The sequence below is a fragment of the Aphelocoma coerulescens genome, chromosome 3, assembly GCF_041296385.1.
Source record: "Aphelocoma coerulescens isolate FSJ_1873_10779 chromosome 3, UR_Acoe_1.0, whole genome shotgun sequence".
Taxonomy (NCBI): domain Eukaryota; kingdom Metazoa; phylum Chordata; class Aves; order Passeriformes; family Corvidae; genus Aphelocoma; species Aphelocoma coerulescens.
Genome location: NC_091016.1, coordinates 123,732,736 through 123,753,240, shown reverse-complemented (window position 1 = coordinate 123,753,240; position 20,505 = coordinate 123,732,736). Strand labels below are relative to the sequence as shown.

General features: G+C 45.9%; 2 protein-coding genes across 10 annotated transcripts in view; one reads left to right on the top strand and one right to left on the bottom strand.

Moving 5' to 3' along the window:
- The window catches only part of INTS9 (integrator complex subunit 9), a 60,998-nt gene extending 53,597 nt beyond the window's left edge, over window positions 1–7,401 (bottom strand). The window contains exons 1-2 of the mRNA XM_069011863.1: window positions 7,324–7,401; window positions 2,627–2,754 (exon numbers count right to left, since the gene is read on the bottom strand). Coding sequence (XP_068867964.1) covers window positions 2,627–2,754; window positions 7,324–7,332 — 137 coding nt within the window. The 5' untranslated portion in view covers window positions 7,333–7,401. The remainder of the gene's footprint in view (window positions 1–2,626; window positions 2,755–7,323) is intronic.
- A 377-nt stretch (window positions 7,402–7,778) lies between these two features.
- Window positions 7,779–20,505, top strand: part of HMBOX1 (homeobox containing 1) — a 118,151-nt gene continuing 105,424 nt past the window's right edge. For all 9 annotated transcript variants that reach the window (XR_011150068.1, XM_069011858.1, XM_069011861.1 and 6 more), the window contains exon 1: window positions 7,779–7,955. The gene's annotated coding sequence lies outside the window, so the exon portion shown is untranslated. The remainder of the gene's footprint in view (window positions 7,956–20,505) is intronic.

The following is a 20,505-nucleotide window of genomic DNA, read 5'->3' as shown; positions in this document are numbered from 1 at the left end:
AACTGGCATCCACTGAGGAGTGAAGAGTCAGGGGAAGCAAAATGAGCAGGTGTGTCTTGTGTGTGGCTGAAAGCAGAAAAACAACACAGGACAGAAAGGACTCTTTACCTTGAAGCCAAGAAGCAACACAGTTCCTCCTGACATAGTTTTGACATTGTAATAGAGTGATTGATTAATCCAAAATAGCTGGAACTATCCCATAAATAATGTGAGCAAGTGTGTCATGGCTAGACAGGAAAGGTTAAGAGCTTCCCACATGTTCATTTTACCGTTTTGCATTTGACTTTGGTACAGGGGAGAAAACTCCAGTTGACAAACCTCCTTTACAGTACAGGAGCATAAAGAGTTGGGCAGCTGCAGGTGCTCTGCACGTGCTCCATGGGCTGGTGAGAATAGGGACTGCCATTTCCAGGGCAAGGAGGTATCTAAATACCATTGCAGTGGCATTTTTTTGAAGAGCAAAGAACTCTAAAAAATGTCCAGTCCCTTTAATGCCACAAACACTGCAGCACTTTCCTCTCTTATAGATTAAAGCACAGGCTCTCAAAATGTTTGCTCAAGGAGGGTCCCATGCCAGGTATGACACAGGACTGAGCTGTGTGGCAAAGATCCTCTCTAATATCACACCTTTGGGCAACTTTGCAGACCACATAGCGAGATTTGCAGAATGCAAGGGGTTCATGGATCCTGCTGGGATCTCTGGATTAAAGACAGCAGTGAAAAGCATGGCTCCTCTCAGGTTAAGGTCTCACTCAGGTCCATCTCCAGTTAGCACATCCGGTTCTGAGAGAACACAGCTGGGGAGAACCTCAGATGTGACAGAGCTGTGCTCAGATTCCTCAGGCAGTCAGTCCTTCCTGTCACCTTACCTGGCAACTGATGACAATGTCAGTTCTCTGTCACCCCATGTTATGTTGATAACACACATTTGAATTTCAGAGGTGTTTGGACATCATGGTAATGGACTCCTAATCTCTAATGGTACAACTATGAGTACTACAGAGATAAGGACTTTCCAGTGGCAGCCACATTCCTCCTCACATTTCTGACTTATTTCCACAACTCTCTGCCAGGACACCTAGTTTGTAGAGGAGATCAATTACTTGCCCAAGTCCATGTGCTCAGACCAATCCTTGCTCTAAGGGGTGTTCAGTCACCTAACTGACAAGATTGATTTAATTTAAATCCAAGTGTTTGCTCTGATTCCACTGGGCCATCAGGGGTCAAATCTGACATCCTTCCTCACTGAGTTCGAGCCGCTTTAGTGCCGACATTCTGGAGGTGCTTGGGGAATTCCAGGTTGTGACCTGCAATTTGGCTGTTCATTCCCAGGGTCTGCTATCAGCAGACAAGGCTGCCATATCCCAGGGGAAGGCTGATTCCTGCCGCTCTGAAGAACCTCTTAAGCCTTTGTTCAATCACCTCATTTTGCTACTTGTTCCTCTCTCAATTTCCTTTTCTTTGGGGGGGGGAGGGTTGGGAGAAAGCAAATGCGAGGCAATTCTGTCTGTACCTGGATTTCCAAAATTTGCTGCATATGTTCAAAATATATTACTGCATCAATTGTTGCAGTCAGCAATTACACTATGGAATGGGACTGAAATTAACTTTTACACTGATCCCTCTGAGGGCATCTGTTGCCTCTCTACAGCAGATCCTGAACTCCACATTCTTGCAGAACAATGCACACATTGTCCTTTCCTCTCCTCTCCAAAAAATAACAAATCATAGGAAGTGCTAGACAAACTGCTTTAACCTCACTAGGTCAATTAGGAAACTCCCTTTCCCAATCGTATTTCCCCTGCTCAATGAAGCCTTCCCTGAACCCAGAATGTTCCTCACTTGTTTCTTCGTGGATCAAAGTTACTAAACGGCTTTTGAGAAAACTCCTACTGCTTTGCATCACTAACAGTGACTCATTCCCACCTTTCCAGCTGCTAACTTTTGCCATTTATTCCATTTACACAAGTCATGTCACCCTAACTGAATATCCAGATTAGTCTAAAAACCTGGGGAAGTACAACTTTGTAGTAGGGCACAGAAAGGAGAGTCTCGATCTCTGGATTCTGTTCTAGACTCTGTTTTGATTTCTCTGCTGTTCCAATCCCGTGCCCAGCTGCACTGCCCTTTTATTTATTTAACTTTTAAATGGGAACAATTATGCCACGCAGGCAACTAACAAGGGCTGCTAAGTGCCATTTTTCTTTGCATTAGTCTGTGCTCTGAAGAACAGCCTGAGAAGATGGTGGTTAAACAGGACCTGCTGGGCTCCACGCACTCCATCTCAGTTACCCATTTATCTCATCTTGCATGAAGAAGCCAGAAAGATGACAGATATGTGACCTCACTTGTGCTGAGCAGTTGCAGCAATACTTTACTGAAGCTTAGAATAAATTATCTAGAAAAACCAATCAATAAATCCATAAAATGTCTTCCGTCTACTGAGCCAAAGGACGTTATTTTGATAAAGAGAATTTTTAAGTGAACAAAGTCTATTTATGATATCAGATGATGCTGTTCATTTGTACCCATCCCCCCCCTCCTTCCAATACACCATTTCAGGCAGAGCACTCCAACTGCAACCCAAGAAGAGGCAGACTAAGTGCTGACAGGCCACAGAACTCACCTCTGGACCAGAGGCAGCGGGAGGAAATTGAGGGTAGACGTCATATCCAGCCCACAGTCCAGCATGATGGTGGTGGATTTGAACTTGAGCACGTTGCATGGCAAGGTTGGATGTCCTGACAGGCAGTACTGGAAGAAGAATGAGGAGGAGTTACTCAGGACCTTCACCAGCATGACCTTTCCCTGTGTGCTGGGCACTGGTGAAGCTGCACCTTGAATCCTGTGTCCAGTTCTGGGCCCCTCACTGCAAGAGAGACCTGGAGGGGCTGGAGCATGTCCAGGGAAGGGAATGGAGATGGGGAAGGATCTGGAGCCCCAGGAGCAGCTGAGGGAGCTGGGGGGGCTCAGCCTGGAGCAAAGGAGGCTCTGCACAACAAAGTTGTGGCTCTGCACAACTCCCTGACAGGAGGGGGCAGCCGGGGGGGGGGGGGGGTCAAGGTTTGCTCCCAGGGAACAAGGGACAGGATGAGAGGAAATGGCCACAAGTTGTACCAGGGGAGGGTCAGGTTGGATATTAGGAATAATTTCTTAAAAGAAAGGGTGGTCAGGCCTTGGAAGGGGCTGCCCAGGGAGGTTTGGAGTCCCCATTCCTCAAGGTGTCCAAGGTGCCTGAATGTGGCACCCAGTGCTCTGGGCTGGTGACAAAGTCATGATGGGTCACAGATTGTACTTGATGATCTTGGAGGTCTTTTGCAACCCAAATGGTTCTGTGATTCTGTGAACAGAGTGAAAGCACACCTGCCCCCACAAATTGCCTTTCCCCGTCATTTTTAAACACAGTTCCTCACGCACCAAAATAAAACATGATTTCCCACGAATCTGTGTCCCACAGCTGTGTGTGTTCATTGAGATTTCCCCAGGTCAGGGTGTTAAGGGGAACATTTTCTTCTCACAGTTTTTCTGATCCCAAGGGTTCACTGAAGGCAAAGTTATTTTTTCTGATTTAGGACATGTGGGATCTCTTTTTTTCTTGCAATCACCTCTTTCTCCCAAAAACCCAGGAAATCAGCTTCTTCCAAACTCAGTCCTACTGGCAAAACTTGGCTAGAAAATTTGAAAACAACTTGGGGTGGACAGGGAGGCAGAGAAGCCCTGCAGGAAGACAAGTTTTATTTTGGTAAGAAACCTGCCCAAACAACTCCTGCACAGGTGCAGCAGCTCTGAGGCAAGTTCTCACCTGCTTTTTGTCCTGCTAAACACAAACAGGAAGCAGGAGGGACTGGGCAACCCCACCTGAATGGAAGGGTTTGTGTATCCAAATCCCAAAGGCTTTGCAAGCTTAATGAGCCGGTGAGCAGGTGATGTAGGGGGCACTTGAGCATCATTGAGATGCAGCCACCTCCTGTCTGGAGTGACAAACATTTAACAAGGCACGGGAGCTTTGAGTAAGAAGAGCACAGAAAGGTCGGCTTTAAAATGCGGGATTAGAGACAAATGTCTGAGTAGAGCTTGGCCACCTCCGCGGGAGGGCTCCTCGGCTCCGACGAGGGATTTTGCAACTCCAGTCTCCCAAGTCTGGACATCTGGCAGCACAGCCACGCTCAGGTGGTCAAATTTGAGCTTTTAAATTCAAGTTTTAGTCAATTAAGATGAAAAATCCCACTTGTTTGGCCGTGCACTGCACTAAAAGCAGACTCGGTCTTTTTCTAAGTCATTTATCCCTTAAGCTTGTGTTCTATACTTCCCTTTACCAAGAAGAAAAAAAGGAGATGAATAATTTAATTTTCTACCTCTGCTCACAATATGTGAACACAGGACTGCAACTGTCTGCATTAACAGCCCTCAAGGAGTCTATTTACATACATTCCTCAAAAACCTGCTTTAAACTATATTTAAATAGTAAAATCTACTAAGCCCCAAATATTAAATTTAAAATATCACAGAAAGTTTTGTTTTAAATTCACAAAGCCTTAATTATTAAGGAGTTACATCACATTTCTTTTAGTAAAGTTTAAAAAAATATGTAAAGCCAAGCTGGTGAAGGAGTGAGGAATTCAGTTGGTTTATTCACAAATGTAACACACTCATGTGAAATTAAGTTCTCACCAGACCAGAACTTTGACAAATGAAGCTATAAATTGAAGTAAATAGAAAGAAATGAAGGGAAAAATAAGTTCTATTTTTGTAGCTTTTAAACTATTGGTAATTAAAAAAGGCAATGAAATATCACCACTTTTATCAGCAAAACATTTTCTTGCCTTTTTTAATAATCACGAGTAGGATCACAACCTTGACATCTACGAGCTAACTGGAAAATCTTCTCGTTTTCCTTCTTTAAAAGCAGCTAAAATCATCTCTCTCTGTGGCTGTCATGCTGTGGTAAATGCATTCCTGGGAGTCAATGGATTCTTTCTACCAGATTCAAACAAAGTGACAGAAAAATAAAAAAAGCAGTTCTAAATTTCTATACAGCTGTTTGCACAGGTGACATTGCTGGGCCTGCACCTCTGCTAGAATTTTAGATTAGAAATCCAGGAATGGGAGTGTTTGCACTATGTGTGTCTCTAAACATTATACATGTGATCATTTCCACACAGTTTATACTTATTCATGTTTAAAACAGATCCAGAGATTCCAGTCATGTTCCTGATTGAACTAAAATGCAAGATTTTTGCTGCAGGATTTGCTTGCTTCCAACTTTAGCCCTTATGGCTAAAGGCTGGTGCAGCCAACACACAAAGCTGCCTCATCTCCTAACTCCAAAAGTCATGTAAAAAAGACACAAAGCACACAAAAGGCATAAATATGCCCAGCCCAGCTCACAGCTTTCCTGGCAGGATTTGCAAATTGGATGAAAGTTTGACAGTGGGGCACAAAGGGTCCAAGCTGAGGGGCTGATTCCAGATGCTCAGGGCCTGGGAGAGGCAGGTTCTCCACAGACATCCCATTCCCAGTGAGCATCTCATGGATGGCCCAGTGACAGAGGAGAGAGATGGTGGCTCAGACTCGCAGCTCCAAAATATTCAGAGTTGAGCAGGTTAAAGGCAGAGCTTGGAATTCCAAGTGAAGCCAACAAATCCTGCAGTGCATTCCTCCAGTATTAATATCACATGCCATCTTAAAAACTGGGGGGAATATTAGCACCGAGATCTGCCTGAGTAAAAGCACCATTTGAATTTGTGGGAGTCTGACGTTTTCACCAGATTCTGAATCAGGTGTGGACTCCAAATCCCAGAATGGTTTGGGCTGGAAGAGACCTTAAAGCTCATCTCTTCCCAACCCCTCTGCCACGGACAGGGAACGTTCCTCTAGTCCCTCACCTCTACCCTGTTCTTCCAAATTCAACCCAAATCTATGAGAAAAGAGGATTAAAAGCATCTGACTCCTCTCCCCATAACCCCAAGATTCAGACACATCTCCAGAAAAATATAAGGTGAACAAACTGATCTTATAATTCTCAGCCCGTAAATTTATACACAGATCTAAAAATGCTGTGATACAGACTCCAGTCAGTTTGTATTTCCCCTCCCTATCCCTTTCCTCTCTCTGTCCCTATGCAAGACTCTAAACATTTTAAGAGCTCTGCATTCCTACTGGGGTCTTTATTTAAATATTTCCCAGTTTGCTTTTCCCCCCTGAATTCTATCAGCCGCAACAATCACACTAAGAAGTGCTTGACTTTGCAGTGTTTGTCACACTGGTAATATTCATCCTCACACAGATCCTTATCACACAGGTAAGATTAAGCAGGATCAAGTTCCTTGAACACCTGCCTCTGGAATTAATTGTACACACTTCCATGGAGAGTGATTTCCTAGAAGTCCTAAAACAGCCCGGAATCCACATTTCATTCTATGAAGCTTTGTTATAACACACTGCTCAGTCTCAAAACGAAGAGACAATCTTAGACTGAATAATGCTGTCACTTCAGATTAAATAAATCAAATGTTATACTCAGGTATGTTGAACACTGCTTGGGTTTTCACCTCCAGACTGAGAACTGCAGCACATTATATGAAACAGAAATTCTTCCTGGGGAAAAAAGTGGTGCCTGAACCCAAGGTCTCCAGGAAAGTTAAACAGTTCAAGAGGGAGATCTAGAGAGGAGACCAATATCATGGGTCATGTACTTCCTGACAGAAGACTGTAATATCAGAACCAAAATCCCCGTCAGAAGCAAGGGGCATCCTTGGCAAAGCTGTTCCAGGCTGAATTTTTTTTTATTAGTATCTGCCTGTATTATCACACTGCGGATGGAAAACGTCTTTATTTCAAACCACGGGGATTTATCCACGTTCCTAGCGGAGCCCAGCAGAAGCCACACGTGCAGCGGCCAAGCTCCACGCCAGACTCATGTTCAAGATTAGGAAGGCTGAGAAACATTTTCTCCTCCGCCTCCCGGATCCTACTGAGGTTTGATCCCATTCAACACCTCAAACCTGGGCAACGGCCCCCCCCCTTATCCCCCCCTCAGGGCCGACCCCCGCCTTCCCCCACACCTCAAGGCCGACCCCCGCCACTCCCTCAGCCCCTCCCCGCCCCAGTATCACCCCCTTATCCCTCAGTCCCCCCCCCCAGCTCCCTCAGGATCACGCCCCCACCTTTTCCCTGAGGCCCCCCTCCCGGCGCCTCAGTTTCCCCTCACGCCTGGCGAAGCTGAGACTGCGCAGCCCGGAGGCGACCCCGGGAGCCCCCCCACCGCCGGGGGAAGGCCGAGCCCCCTCCCCGCCCTCATGGCCCCCCGCCCCAGGCACTCACCAGCTTCATCGCGTCCCCCGGTTCTATTTACCGGGACAACCCTGCCCCCCTTCCTGCCCGCCCCGCCGCGCCCCGAGGCGTCATGGGCATTGTAGTCCTGCCGCCCCTCCGCCCTAGATGACGTCATGACGCCTCCGAGGCATGCCGGGAGCTGTAGTCCGCCCCGAACTCGGCCCCGCCGCCCCATTGGCGCGCCACGCGCCCGCGGCACGCTGGGAGTTGTAGTCCCAGCGCCGCGGGTCTCCCCGTCACCCTGGGGAGGGGGGAACTACAAGTCCCAGGGTCTCACAGCTGCAGCAGGTGGGGGCTCGGATGTTGATATCAACATGGCGCTTGTCAGACAGACAAAGACAGTCGGTCTGGTGTGATTGAGCCAAAAAAAAAAAAAAACCAAAAAAAAAAAAAAGAGAGGGAGCGGGCGAGGAGGAGGGAGCGGCAGGAGGAGCACCGGGCGGGGAGGGGGCCGTGTCCTCGGGGGGCGTGGGGGGGCTGAGGGATTTCCTCCCCCCCTATTGTTCTCGTCCCTCCGCGCCCCCCGTTAATCCCCCCTCAATCTGGGGCGGGGGCGGGCGGGGGGACCCCCCCAGTCCCGCCGGTCCATGGTGAGGCGGAGGCGCCGGCAGCACCCAGAGGTGAGTGTCGAGGGGGGATACGGGGGGGGAGCGGCGGTGGCGAGGGGAGGGGGCGGGCGGGTGGGTGGGCTGGAGGGAGGGCAGCGGGAAGGGGTCCCCCCTCCGCCGGCACCGCCGGGAGTCGCGCCGAGCCGGAGAGCGGGATGTGCGTGAGGGGGGCTGCCGGGGGCGGGCGGGGGTGGGCAGGGGCAGCCCCTCAGCACGGGCGGCAGAGTTGGAGCCGCGGCTTTGGGGGGCTCCGCGGGTGCCCCCGGAGCGGGGGAGGAGGAGGAGGAAGGTGTCCCCGGGAGGCTGCAGCGGGAGGGCAGGGCACCTTTGGGGTTCGCTGTTCCTGCCATTTGTATATTTATTCTGATTCCTCCCATCTCCCGGGTGTGGGGGCACGGAGCGGCGGCCGCGGAGCCCCCTCAGCCTGGGTGGGTGCTGCGGTTTGGGGGTGTTCGGCTGTTGTTTGCCGCGGAGTTTTGGGGTGGGCTTGTGCGATTCCCGGCGCTCCCTGTCCCGGGGACCCCCGGGGACGGCAGGGGAAGGAGGGAGGCTCTGACCTGCGGGGATGGAGCCGGGCACGGAGCCCTCTCGCTCTGCCGGGGAGTTCTGCCCTGGCTGGGGCTGTGCGAGGGCTTCGGGGGCTCCTTTTTGGGAGCTTTGTGCCGGTGGAGGTCTGGGAACGGGGGTCAGGGGTACTCCAAAGCCCGCTGGCTCCCAGGGCTGTGAGATCTGTGGCGGCTCCCGGGGCTTTGGGAGGTTTTTGGGGAGGGCAAAGGCGTGAAACCCGAAGGGTGTCTGGTTGCTGGAGAGTTTAACATGGGAACGGGTGGGGGAGGAGGAGGACCCGGAGGGAAGTCATTCCCAAAACGTGCGAGGAGAGCTTGGGTGGGGTGTCAGACGCTTGTGTATTTTGTACTTCTTGGGAAGAGGTGGGCAGCGAGGATGGCGGGGGGGGGGGGGGGGTAAACGCTTTTGTATCCCGTGCTCGGGATGTTTTTGGGGCAGAACGGTGTGTTAGACCGCAGGAGCGGTCGGGGGAAGCGGCAGGGAATTCTGCTGAAGTGTTTGCCTCGGCTTCGGGGTTAAAACAAAACAGGAGGCGAGTATATTTAGGTGCAGAATACACACCCGAGCCAGACCCCGCCGAGTTGTTCGACCTCAGTTTTGTCTGATGGGTTCTTTTCTTTCTTTTTTATCCCCCCCCCCCCCCCCCCCCCCCCCAGTTGTTGGAGTGTCTCTTGGTATGTTTGCAGAGCACTTCTTCGGAAGCATTTTGTTCTTTGCGATAGGTCTGGAGAAGCCTTGGTTGGACGTGCTGTTTTTTCCCCAGTTCCTTCGTGTTAGGGACAAAAAAAAAAAAAAAAAAAGCAGCTCTTTTTGGGGGTGGGGAAGGAAGAAGGAAGAGGAAATGAAGGTTTAAGCATGTTTGTGGAGTCGAGTCCTGTCTCAATTTGTTCGAGTAACACTGGGAGTGTGATTCGGTGGCTTTTAAGTACAAAACGTTTATGAACAAAAACTGGGGAGATTTAAACTTTGTAGGGAGGAAAGTGTTAAACTGATGGCCAGGGAACGCGGAGCTGGGAGACGCTACCTACGTCCCCCTGCTTCAAACTAGTGGGGATGGAGGGAAGGAAAAAAGAAAACACTGGGGAAAAATACCCCTACAATTTGCATGAATGATGCCACGTAAAATACCGGAGCGAGGAATTGTGCTCTGCAGACGATTTGTGGGCTGGCGAAAGCCTGAAGTGCCTGCTCGGGTCCCGTGATATGACTCGCTCATTTCTGCAGGGCTCATCAGGTACAGGCTCTGCTTCCTTCCTGGGATGGTGCAGCTGGCATTTGATTTCCTCCATGGATGGGAGAGGAGGAGTCCTGTGCAGTTTTTTTCCCCGAGATGATTGCATTTTCTTTGGCCTTGCTGTACCCTGCCTCATTAGTAGGAACTGCATCTATATTTATTTACCATTATACCGTGTCCCTTGGGAAGTGGGGTGTAGTTCGGAGTAGGTATATATGGATTTATCACTCCTAACATTTTTTTTTTCCTCCCATCATGCTAGGACCAAATCTGTCAACAGTAGAGAGAACAAACTTAATTTATTTCTGTGTTTTGCATCTCCCTTTTTAGCATTTCTTTTCCAAATTGCTAAGAAAACATCTCTGAGGTGGAGAGAGGGGAGAAGGAAGAAAGGGATGGGAAATGTTGTTTGTGCAGGGATGTATTTGTTATCTGCATGTCTGGGGAGCACCGGGCTTGGGAAGGACAGGGTTTGTTTCTGCATGTGAAAACTGGGCTTTGGGGATGTTCTCTTCCCTTATGTGAAGATTATTCTTTAGCCCTGCGACAGCCACAACTTTTTCTGTCTGGTTGACAGAATTATCAGACGAGCCTGGGCAGGAGGCTGGGAACAAGGAACTTGTGTTTTGCTCCGCGCTGCCTGTTCTTCCTCCCCTCGTTCCCTTAGCACCAGTGCAAGCACCAGAACAGGCATCAGCATTTTTACTCCTGTGTCATCCCACTGTTCTGAGCAGAGCAGGTCTAGACGACATTGTGGTATGCAGGCTGCCAGATGGGTTACAGGAATGCTACCCTAGGTGAAACGGCAGGATTTTTAAGGAGGGGTAAGGAAATCTGGGAGAAAATCCTGTGTGGATGAGGCCTGGTTATCTCTAGAACTGCTTTACTGAGTGGTCTCAAGCAATCCCCTGGGTTTGTTGACCTTTCTGGACAACGTGCATCTCTCTAGCATAATTCTCTCTGATAATTCCACAGAGTTGGTAGCTGCTGTCAGCTGCAGGAAGCTTATTTTTAAGGCAGTGTCTGTGTGGGTCTTACTGGTCTCTTACAAAGGGATATTAAAAGTTCATGGCTGTGCAGTGTTTTGAAAACTAAATTATTATGAAGTGTTTAGTTTATAGTGATAATCCGTAGGTTCATGGGGGTGTTTGGTATGTTTTTTCATTGCTGCCTGGATTTGGGAAAACAGTGGAGCTCTGACATTCATTTTTAAAACTAATTTACTTTTTAATAAAATGCATTTTTATTAAGTGTGACTGTCAGGAATTGTTCTCTCGTTAACTTTTGGGACTGCTCTTTTTGTGTTGTGTGTCAGTGGGGCAGGGGTGAAATTTGGGTCTTTGGCTGGGGAATTAGGAGAATTAATGAAACTGAACCATGAGAAAGGAGGAAGCTGTACTGTTCCTTATACCAGGGGATCTGGGAAGATGCTTGGTTGTATATGTTAAAAAACAAATGAATTTTCAGGAAGTAACAGCACATTTTAATCTAAAGAAAGCAACTTGTGCTTCACAATGATTTCTGTGCAGAGCTTTTAAGGATGTTACGGAATGACAGGCTATGGTATTGGCATCTGTAGCAAATCTTTTTAATCTTCAAAGTTTAGAATTTGAAATCAAAATACTGTCAGCTTAAGAATCCTACTGCAAAAAAAAAGGATGCCTTTGTTCCTCCTACCGATAACTTCATGCAGCTTTGATTCTAAAGTCCCTGAAGTTGATTTCACGTTATACTGATTTTAACAAAACGGGGATTGGATTCTGCATACATGTCCTTGTGGGATTGGTCTTTAATTATACCTATGCTGATAATATGATCTTGTGGGTTATCAATGCAATGAGACCAATACTGTGATTACAGCGGGGTTTTTAGGACATAATGAGGAGAATTTGATTCTTTTTTTGGAGGGGGGTCTAACGCATAACCCTAAAGCTGGTTTTATTTGTAAGATTAGTAATAAACTGTATTTTAGCATTCTAATATTCATGTATTGACTACAGCACCCTTCTGACTTGTATTAAGTTAGGATAGCTGGGTAGCAAAGTGTCCTAAGAGTTTGTATATGAACACTCACTCATGCAAACGGGTTGTGTGGTAGCTGTGAATGCAATTCCCAGGATAAATGCTAAAGATAAGTGTTTTGACAAATGCTTTTAATTTGGGGAACAATATGAGCAAGAATGACAGGATATGAAAAGAAAGTGCTATTTTTCGTCTCGCAGGTGGCAAACCAAAGTGTAGAGGGATCAACTTGCCCGGGTTCCTACAGGGAGTCTGCGGCAGAACTCGAAATCACTCTGTGATCTCAAGGGTTTGTCAGGGCTTTAATCAGTTTTTCTTCCTCCCCTCATTAATTGGCTAACTTTGACATTTTGAAAATAACATCTAGAGATTATTTCTCTTTTCTCGAGTTTCAAACTTTTATCACCTGAAGTTTTTTTTTTTTCTCATTTTCAGTCAAGCCTTGAAAACACAAGGTTGGAAAACTTGATCTGAGCAGCACCTCCCTGACATATGATACTATCTCGAAACAGCCCCTGACAAGTGAACCCTCTCATTGAAATCATGTGAGGAATTTTATTACTCAACTCTGAAGATCTTCTGGGGGAAAGGAGGTTGCAAACTATTAACTATGTGGTCTTCATTGCAAGTTGGCAGATAAAATGTTCTTACGTATTTGAGGCTGTCATGTGATCCACAGCCAGAAGTAGAGAATCAGCTTTGTAGTCACTGACCAACTGAAAATTTCATCTTGTCACTGTGAGAAACACATTTATTTCTGTGTTGTGCCTGCAGATTTCAAGTGATATATCTCTTTCTTTAAACATGCTCTTGGTTATATTCTTCCCCTCTGGACTGGGCGCTCACACAGCGTTAGCCTGGGTCATATGAGCACGTGGAGAAGCTTTTATCCTTGATAACCTTACAATATCTGTTGGGTTTGGGAAGCTCTTGTTCTTTGCTGTTGCACTTGGGTTTAGCAGAGGCTTGGGGTTGGTGCAGGCTTCCTGTGTGACACTGCTGAGCGCAGGGCTCATGTCACACTCCCGGAGCTGCTGCTGTGACAATTATGGTGTCGTAAAGCCCGGCCTAATCAGGGCTGATCGATTTATGGCCATAGCTCGCGTGGTGGCCAGCGCAGCGCAGCTCCAATGGCTCCCACCTGATCGTTCTGGCCAAGCCACTGCCCTCCTTCACTGTTCATGACACAACAATACTTCGTACCTCTGTTTGTAAATCTCCAGAACTGCTTGACAGAGGTGTTGGTATTTTACAAATGGAGAAACCGAGGCACAAGGGCCGAGTGACTCATGTAAGGTCATGGACTGAGGCAGTGGCACTTCAACTCAGGTGTCTCTTCCCCATCTGTTGCACTTTCCATCTGTGATATATTGGTATACAGTAACCCGATAAGGAATTTATTGGCTGGCCATCTAATGTGCACATTAAGAATACTTAAGTCCAGAGATTTTTTTTTTTTTGATGGTGGGAGGATTTCCCACTGACTTCTGTGGCTCAACACTTCTCATCCTTATTTATTCAGTTAATTTTCTTGCTTTTAAATCCATTATACTCTACCCCCCATCAGGCCAAAAGCAAACTTTCTCTCAAGACTGTGAGAGATGCCCCTCCCAAGACTGTGAGGGATGCCCTTCTTTCTTGCACTGCTTTTCTTCTGCTTCATTTAATAGGATTTTTTTGGTGTTGGACTTCAGATCTATCTCAGGAATGCACAGACATGTTTGTCATTTGTTTTGCTTCAGCCCCATGTTAATGCAGACACCAGCATCGAACAATTACTGTTTTGATGTGCGTTATTGAGAATGAAAAGAAATAATCTATAACTGGTTATTCTCCCTGTCTGTGTGGAGATTTCCCTTTTCCCAGTTCTAAATCAAAGCTGCAGGCAGAGTCTGAAGTTAAAGTCTGCTCTTAAAACTGGGAACTGCCGTAGTGCTCCTGACAGAGTGTGCTCTGCTTTATCTTTCCTGTGCAGCCAACCAGGAGCTGTGGAAGGTCAATTCACTTTTTGCTACAGAATTCCACTCTGAACGTTCACTCCATCATTTCATCTTGATTTCAGTGCAATTACCAGCCTGAAACTTAGTTCCAAGCCCTTCCATCAGGTTGTACATGAGTACACCTAAATCACTTCTGTAATACGGCTTGACAAAGATCCCACTTCATGTGTGTGCCCATGGAATGCTGGCAGGTAGTGCTTCCAGTCTCTATTTGCCCAATGGGTGGAGTGTTGCTTCCAGGAAAGAGTTTCTTCCAGCCTGAGGAAACAAATTTTGACACCTGCTTCATGCATAGAGGTGGCATTTTTTTTGTTCTCCATATGTACAAGATGTATTTTTAAGCTGTATTAAATTTACATGAATCCCATTCACTGCTGTGGTGGTAGATGAGATCTTAATGTTGGGTTAAGGAACAAATTTACAAGCCAGGCATAAAAATTATATTAATTATGTTTGGCTCTGCCCCCAGCTGAACCCTGCTTGTCCTGAGTTCCTGGTATCAGTCTTCCCCCCGCTTCTGAACTTAGTGTTTAAGAAGTCTTTTTTTCACTTCCTTAGAATTTTTAAGTTCAGCAGCAGGATAACTACCACTGAAACAATAGTGTAGGCTACTCTTTCAGGGCCTTGTGAACAGCCAGTTTTGTTCTTCTGATAAGCCCTTGCCCTATCAATTGGGAAGTGCAGCATATAGTCATTTCCTGCATTTCGAGCTGCCCGTTTCTTCTGAGCTCTGAGGCAAGCACTGAATCTGCTTTTTGTTCTTGCCATGCCACTGTAATACTGATGGCAGCAGAAAGCAGTTAGTTAGTTCATCAAATACAAGCGCTGTTCCTGCTTGGATATTTATTCTGACCTTTACTTTGGATGTTTTCTCTGCCATGATCAGATTCTCTGATTACAATGTCAGCTTTTACCACAAATCTCTTTGTGATTTAACTGGCAGCGTTTGGGGGTTTGAGCAACTGGGTGTGCAGCAGCTCTGACATGGAAGTGATGCTTGGGTGTTGGAAAGTTCTTCCTGGCAATGAAATTTCCTTTCTAGGCTCTGCCATAGGTTTTACTTTATGATGCAGGGCAAGCTTTTTGACGTGGCTGGCTGGTAGTGAGTGCTGCTGCTCTTGGGAGTAGAAACCTGGATGTCAGAGGTGTAGTTATCCAGAATGAGAACTAGGTATTTAAGCTAATACTGATTTTTCATGCCCCAGGTGGGAGGGGTAAGTAGCTGATCAGAGTTTTCCCCACTAAATTGTATCACACGTGGTTTCCAGACATCTTAGTTGGTCGTTCCCTGTTTGTATTTCATGGGAGTTCCAGCTGTTTAGTGATAAGTCTGAAAAAGAGGGAACTTGCTGAACTTGAAACTTATTCCTCCCTCTTTAATTTCCTGGTCCACAGAAGTTGAGTGATGTTAACATATTGGAGATTCATAAAATTTAAGGCGAGAACAGATAATTAAATTGCCTTCCCTGATATGTTTTATATGCTTTGTATCACAGGCCTTTAAATTTTAATCATTTACTCTGAAACTGAGACCAGTAAATGATGTTTGGCTAAAAACAATTTGAAAGCTTTCCAGCCCTGAGTGTCCATCACTGGTAATTTCAGGCTCATCACTTCTCTTGGTAGTTGTAAGTGGTTGATTTCTAATTTGAATTAGTCTAAGTTCTGCCGCTGGTTCTTGTTAGGATTTTCCTGACAAGATTAGAGCCCTTTAGTATCCAGGACTTTCTTGCCATGAAGGTACTTACACTCTGTAATCAAGTTACTTGATAGATAAGGAAACAGAGTTGAGCTTTTAAGTCTCACTCTGAGGCATTTTCTCCAGCACTCAGATCATCCGGTGATTCTTCATGCTCTCCGTTTATTTTTAACATTGTGGAGACCAAAAACGGTGCTTGTTGCAGCCTGTGTCTGATCCATACCAAATTCTGAGGTGCCTTTAGCCCTTTTTGCTGCACAGCCATTGAAAAGGTTCCCAGGAGCCCTTTTGCACAGGGAAGTCCTGTTCATGAGCCTCACTGCCCCAGTACTGACATTCTTTACTCAAGTAAAGTCTGCCATTTAGTACTTACAGTCTGCATTTTTTAGATTATAAATTAGCCTTTGTATTCTGATGGGTTTGGCTTTCCTGAGCTAACTTAAGGCAGGTTTTCAGCCTCTTTTCTCCTGCTGTCCTTTCCTCCTAATAATGTCCTGTTGTGCTACAGCCCTGGTGTCACACAGATTTTTATCTGCAGTGATAAAAATGTTGAACTGCATCAGACCTTAAATTTAGTGACAAAAAAAAAAAAAATTAGCATGATGCAATCCCAGGAAGTAGATTAAGAACTGGCTGACTGACAGCTCTTGAATACGGAGCAGCCGATGTGGGTTTCCACCAGAACCAGAGTACGCTCTGTGCGTGTGCTTGATTCTGCTCATCTCCATTTGTAATCTCAAAAGGGCAAAGTTAGTCCTTTATCAAGACTTCTGCCATTAAAATGTGCTGACTGGCATTACCGGTGTCCTTGTTAGCGTAATTCTTTACTGGGAAAACACGGATTTTCCTTTTCCTGTTCTTTGCCTGGATGGATAACTAGCTTACAGATTTGCAGATTTGCTCCATCCCCTTGCTGAGCATTGGCAAAATAGGAACACCCACCTGGCCTGGGGTGAAAGGCCTCTTTGGTGCATGGGTTTTAGGCTGATTTAAATGTTTCTCTGCTAATGGATTTGCTGGGAATCATCTTTTATTGCTGGTGAATTAGAAGGTGCTTCATGTGACAAAGGTGTGTTGCCCCAGTCTACAGGGGACTGTACTCTCAGTGGTTTTCCCTTCTACCAGAAAGCTACTGGGGTTTAAATTTTATTAATGGTACTGTATTTGTTTTTTATACTTGAGTCGTGCACTTTTGTTGTTAAGAGAAACATCCCAAGGCCTTTTGTTTCTGGATGTCCTCAAGTGTAAAATGGCAGCGCTCTTGGGGTGGTTGTGGCACATGTGCTGCCAGATCCCATGGCATTGTGGAAGTGATGAACTTCCAACCAAGCAGCTACTCCTGAAGACACTCATGAATTACCCTTCAGTTCATGGGCATTATTCTCATAAATACTGGTGCCACTCCTCTGTCATACTCAAGTAAATTCTGATTTATTCATAGCACTGTGCCTTCTTGCTTTTTGTTAAAAATGCAGCTGCCTTCGCTTGCTGGCTGTTCCCTTGAATTTCCCTTTTCCTGTCCCAAACTGATTTAGCTTTTACTCCCTTGGTGTTGCAGCTGTAATCAGCAGTGCACAGGAATGTTGTCTTCTGCAGGAGAGGCAGTATTTTTGCCATTGGTTTTCAGGATCCTGGATAATATGGGATCTTGAAACTAAGCCTCATTTAAATACTACTAACAGGAAAAAGTGAAATGTGTGGTGCTTTGGGTTGGTTTTTTTTTTCAAGGTGGGTGTTTTTAAGGATTTGCTCCCTGAGAAAAATCCCTATTTTGAAACCTGCAAATTCCAGGCAGATAATGGCAGAGAGGTCGGGTGAGTATCTAAAGTTTGGGATGTCTGCTTCCTTTCTGGCTATCGGGTGGGAAGCTGGCCACAGCAATAGGCTTTGAGGAGAGATTGGGAAGGGGGGAAAAAAGGGGAGAGCACTGAGGCACAGGATCTTGGAAGCTGGGAACCACTGTGGAAGCAGCTGTGCCATTTGTACTCCTGCTGTCTGAGGTGTGGAAGTCAAAGGCAAGTGATAGGGACCCAAAGCTGTGGAGTTTTGGTGGACATGGGTATTTTGTTTCATGGCAGCCTCTGAGCTCAGCCAACAGCTCTCCTGCCTCCTGGTTAAATCAGGATCTGATTTTCCTGTTCCTCTGCTGTCTTCTTGCAGGAGTTGTTTATTGACTGAAATTGTTTCCATATGGCTGCAATGTAGAGCTTGATTACATTAAACGTGGTGCTTTCCTGTGGCATTGCAGTGCTATGGGAAGATCATCCCTCTCTCGGTCCCCTTCCAACCTCCCCTTCCTCCATAAAACCTTGGCTTGGAACGTGGAACTTGTTCAGGTATTATCTTCTTTCCCCTCTGAGGCTTGTAAAACTGGGATCCAGATATTTTTTGGGTTGTATTTGATTGCTTAGGTGGGTTACCTTGGCGTACAAATGACTCATAAAATAGTTAAAATGAAGATTAAAGTGGCTGCAGTTAGAGGGCGTTGCTGGAGCTGGGCCTCCAGGGTGTTAAACACTGAACAAGCAGAAAAGAGTCTCTGCTTCCAAAGAGGTTTGGGACGGTCCATTTGGATTGTATTTGTTGACACTAATGATCAGTTTAAATGCTGCTCCAGGAAGGTGTTAAAATTCCTGTACTCTGGATGCTAGAAGGCCAGATTCCCTGCTTATCTGGAGCCTGGAGGCTGTGTCCAGTTTGTGGGAAACAGATCTGTTTAATGGCAAATGGATGCATCTGTATCTTTGATAAGAATAAAAGCTGATTGTTGGCTAAGTTGGCTGATAAAACCAGCCATGAAGCATCTCTACCTTCTCTTTGTAATTACACCTAAACTTGAGTTTATAACCTGAATTCAAAATCTGGTTTCTTGTTAAAAAAGTTTTCTATTTAAATAGGTTAAAATATATAAATGCCTTTTTCTAAAGCCTAAGCCTTTTGCTGTAATGCCTCTGTTTCTTGTAATGGACCCCAACAGTAGCTGCGGTGTACAATATAAATATTGTATTTCTACTGCCAGTATCTCAAATCAAGTCAAACCAGTGGAGTGGAGGTTGTCACTCTTGGCTGAGCACATGGAACCAGAGTCTGATGAAGCAGTAAACCTGTTTTTTGACAAAAGTAGCCTCTTCTGCATGTGCATAGAGAATATTTCCTTTATTTCTGTGTATTCAGATAGTTCATATCACAGCCTATTTAATTCAAAACTGAGAAACCATTTGGGAGCTGTAAATGCCGAAATACTTGTTTTCCTCCCCTAACATACGGTGGAAAAAAGAACAATGAGGGAGGAGATTCACTAATACTGAAATCTTTCCGTGGAGGACACAGCAAGGTTCAATTCATTTAATAAAGAGAATTCATTTGTTTTCACTAAAGCATTTTAAGATGCAAACCATGTTTTTGTAACCCTTTTATGCGTCCTGCACCTATGATGTATCATTCAAGATTAATAAAACTGTAATACACAAAAGCTGGCATTTTAAAATTGTTTTATAAACAGTCTGGGTAATAACCAGAATGCAGAAACCAGAATGCAGGTATGCTGCTCTTCAGGCCCTTGCCTGGCTAGAGGATGAAGCTCCAGTTTGTTTTTTTTTTAAATTTAATGGAAAATGAAAGCTTTAAGGGAATATTTAAGCCCTGACCACGGGGTATCCAGTGATGTTCAGGGTGGTCACTCTGAGGTGTCTGTGGCTCAGGGAAAGGCTCAATGAATGTCCCTCAACAAATGTCCCTCCTAATTTAGAGGTGTCTGACTCGTGAGCTGGCAGGTGAAAGGGAGACAGTGACCATGGAGTTGTCGTGGCCATCTCCTCTGCTTGTCCTTAAAGGAATTCCTGCTGTCCAGTGCTTGGAGTAAAGGATGTGGACACCTCTTCCAAATTAGGATATTGCAAGTCTTAAAATTGTGGGAGCTGCCTCCCCTCAGCCCGCACTGAGGCACCACACTTGGGGAGGATGGATTTAAAACCTGTCATTCTGCTTTGTGTTTCAAGATTTTTGTCCAGCATTTGTCCAGCATTTCCAATACCAGGAAGAACTTCCTCATGGAAAGGGCTGTCAGACATTGGAGGGGGCTGCCTGGGGAGGTTTGGAGTCCCCATCCCTGGAGGTGTCCAAGGAGCACCTGGATGTGGCTCTCAGAGCCCTGGTCTGGTGACAGGGTGGGAATCAGTCACAGGCTGGACTCCATGGTCTCAGAGGTCTTTTCCAACCCAAGTGATTCTGGGATTTTTTTGTCTTTTGTGGATCCTTTAATGGATGGCTTGTACGCATTGTGAGGAGGAAACTTCTCACAGAAGGCTGGGGATCCTGCAGCTGGATGCCTGCAGATCCTGATTTATCTGGAGGACCTCTCTACTCCCTCCCTATTTTGTAAAACACTGTGGGAAAGATAGGCTGGAGAAACCTTAGTTTTCTTCTGTCCCTCACACAACCTACTGTGGCTACCTGGGAGCAGAAATTAAGACAAGGACATTTAATTTTAAGTGTTGTCATCTTCACAGAAAGTCACAATTTATCTTTCCTTCTCCCTGTCACAGAGCTTGTCTGTGCTACTTCTCACACATTGGAGCTGCTTTCTGATTCTTACCCACTGCATGACCAGCTAAAACAAAACTAAGACTTCACTCCTTTGAGCCCCTCCAGAGCTGCCTTCAAGGAGCAGCTTTACACTAATGAAGTTTAGTTGGTTTGCCAGTTACTTTTCAGTGATTTCTAGAACTGCTGAAACACAGTGAGTTGGTGAAGATTCTCTGGTGTATTATGTGTGAGCTCAGATATTTGAATATGGAATAGATGAGTACTAAATATCTGCAATTTCCATTAAATTTTGATATCTTTAAGGGATGAGTCCTTAAAACAAGCTCTTACTGACGTTAGAGGTGGTTGGATTGCTCTCTGTTGGCTCTCACAAGAACTGAACTGGAACTATATTGTGGATATTTTGTTTTTAATTAGCAGATCACTGAGTTCTAGGTCCTTTCATATTTAAGAATAATTATCCATTGTTTTTGCTTCTGACAGACTTCTACTGTC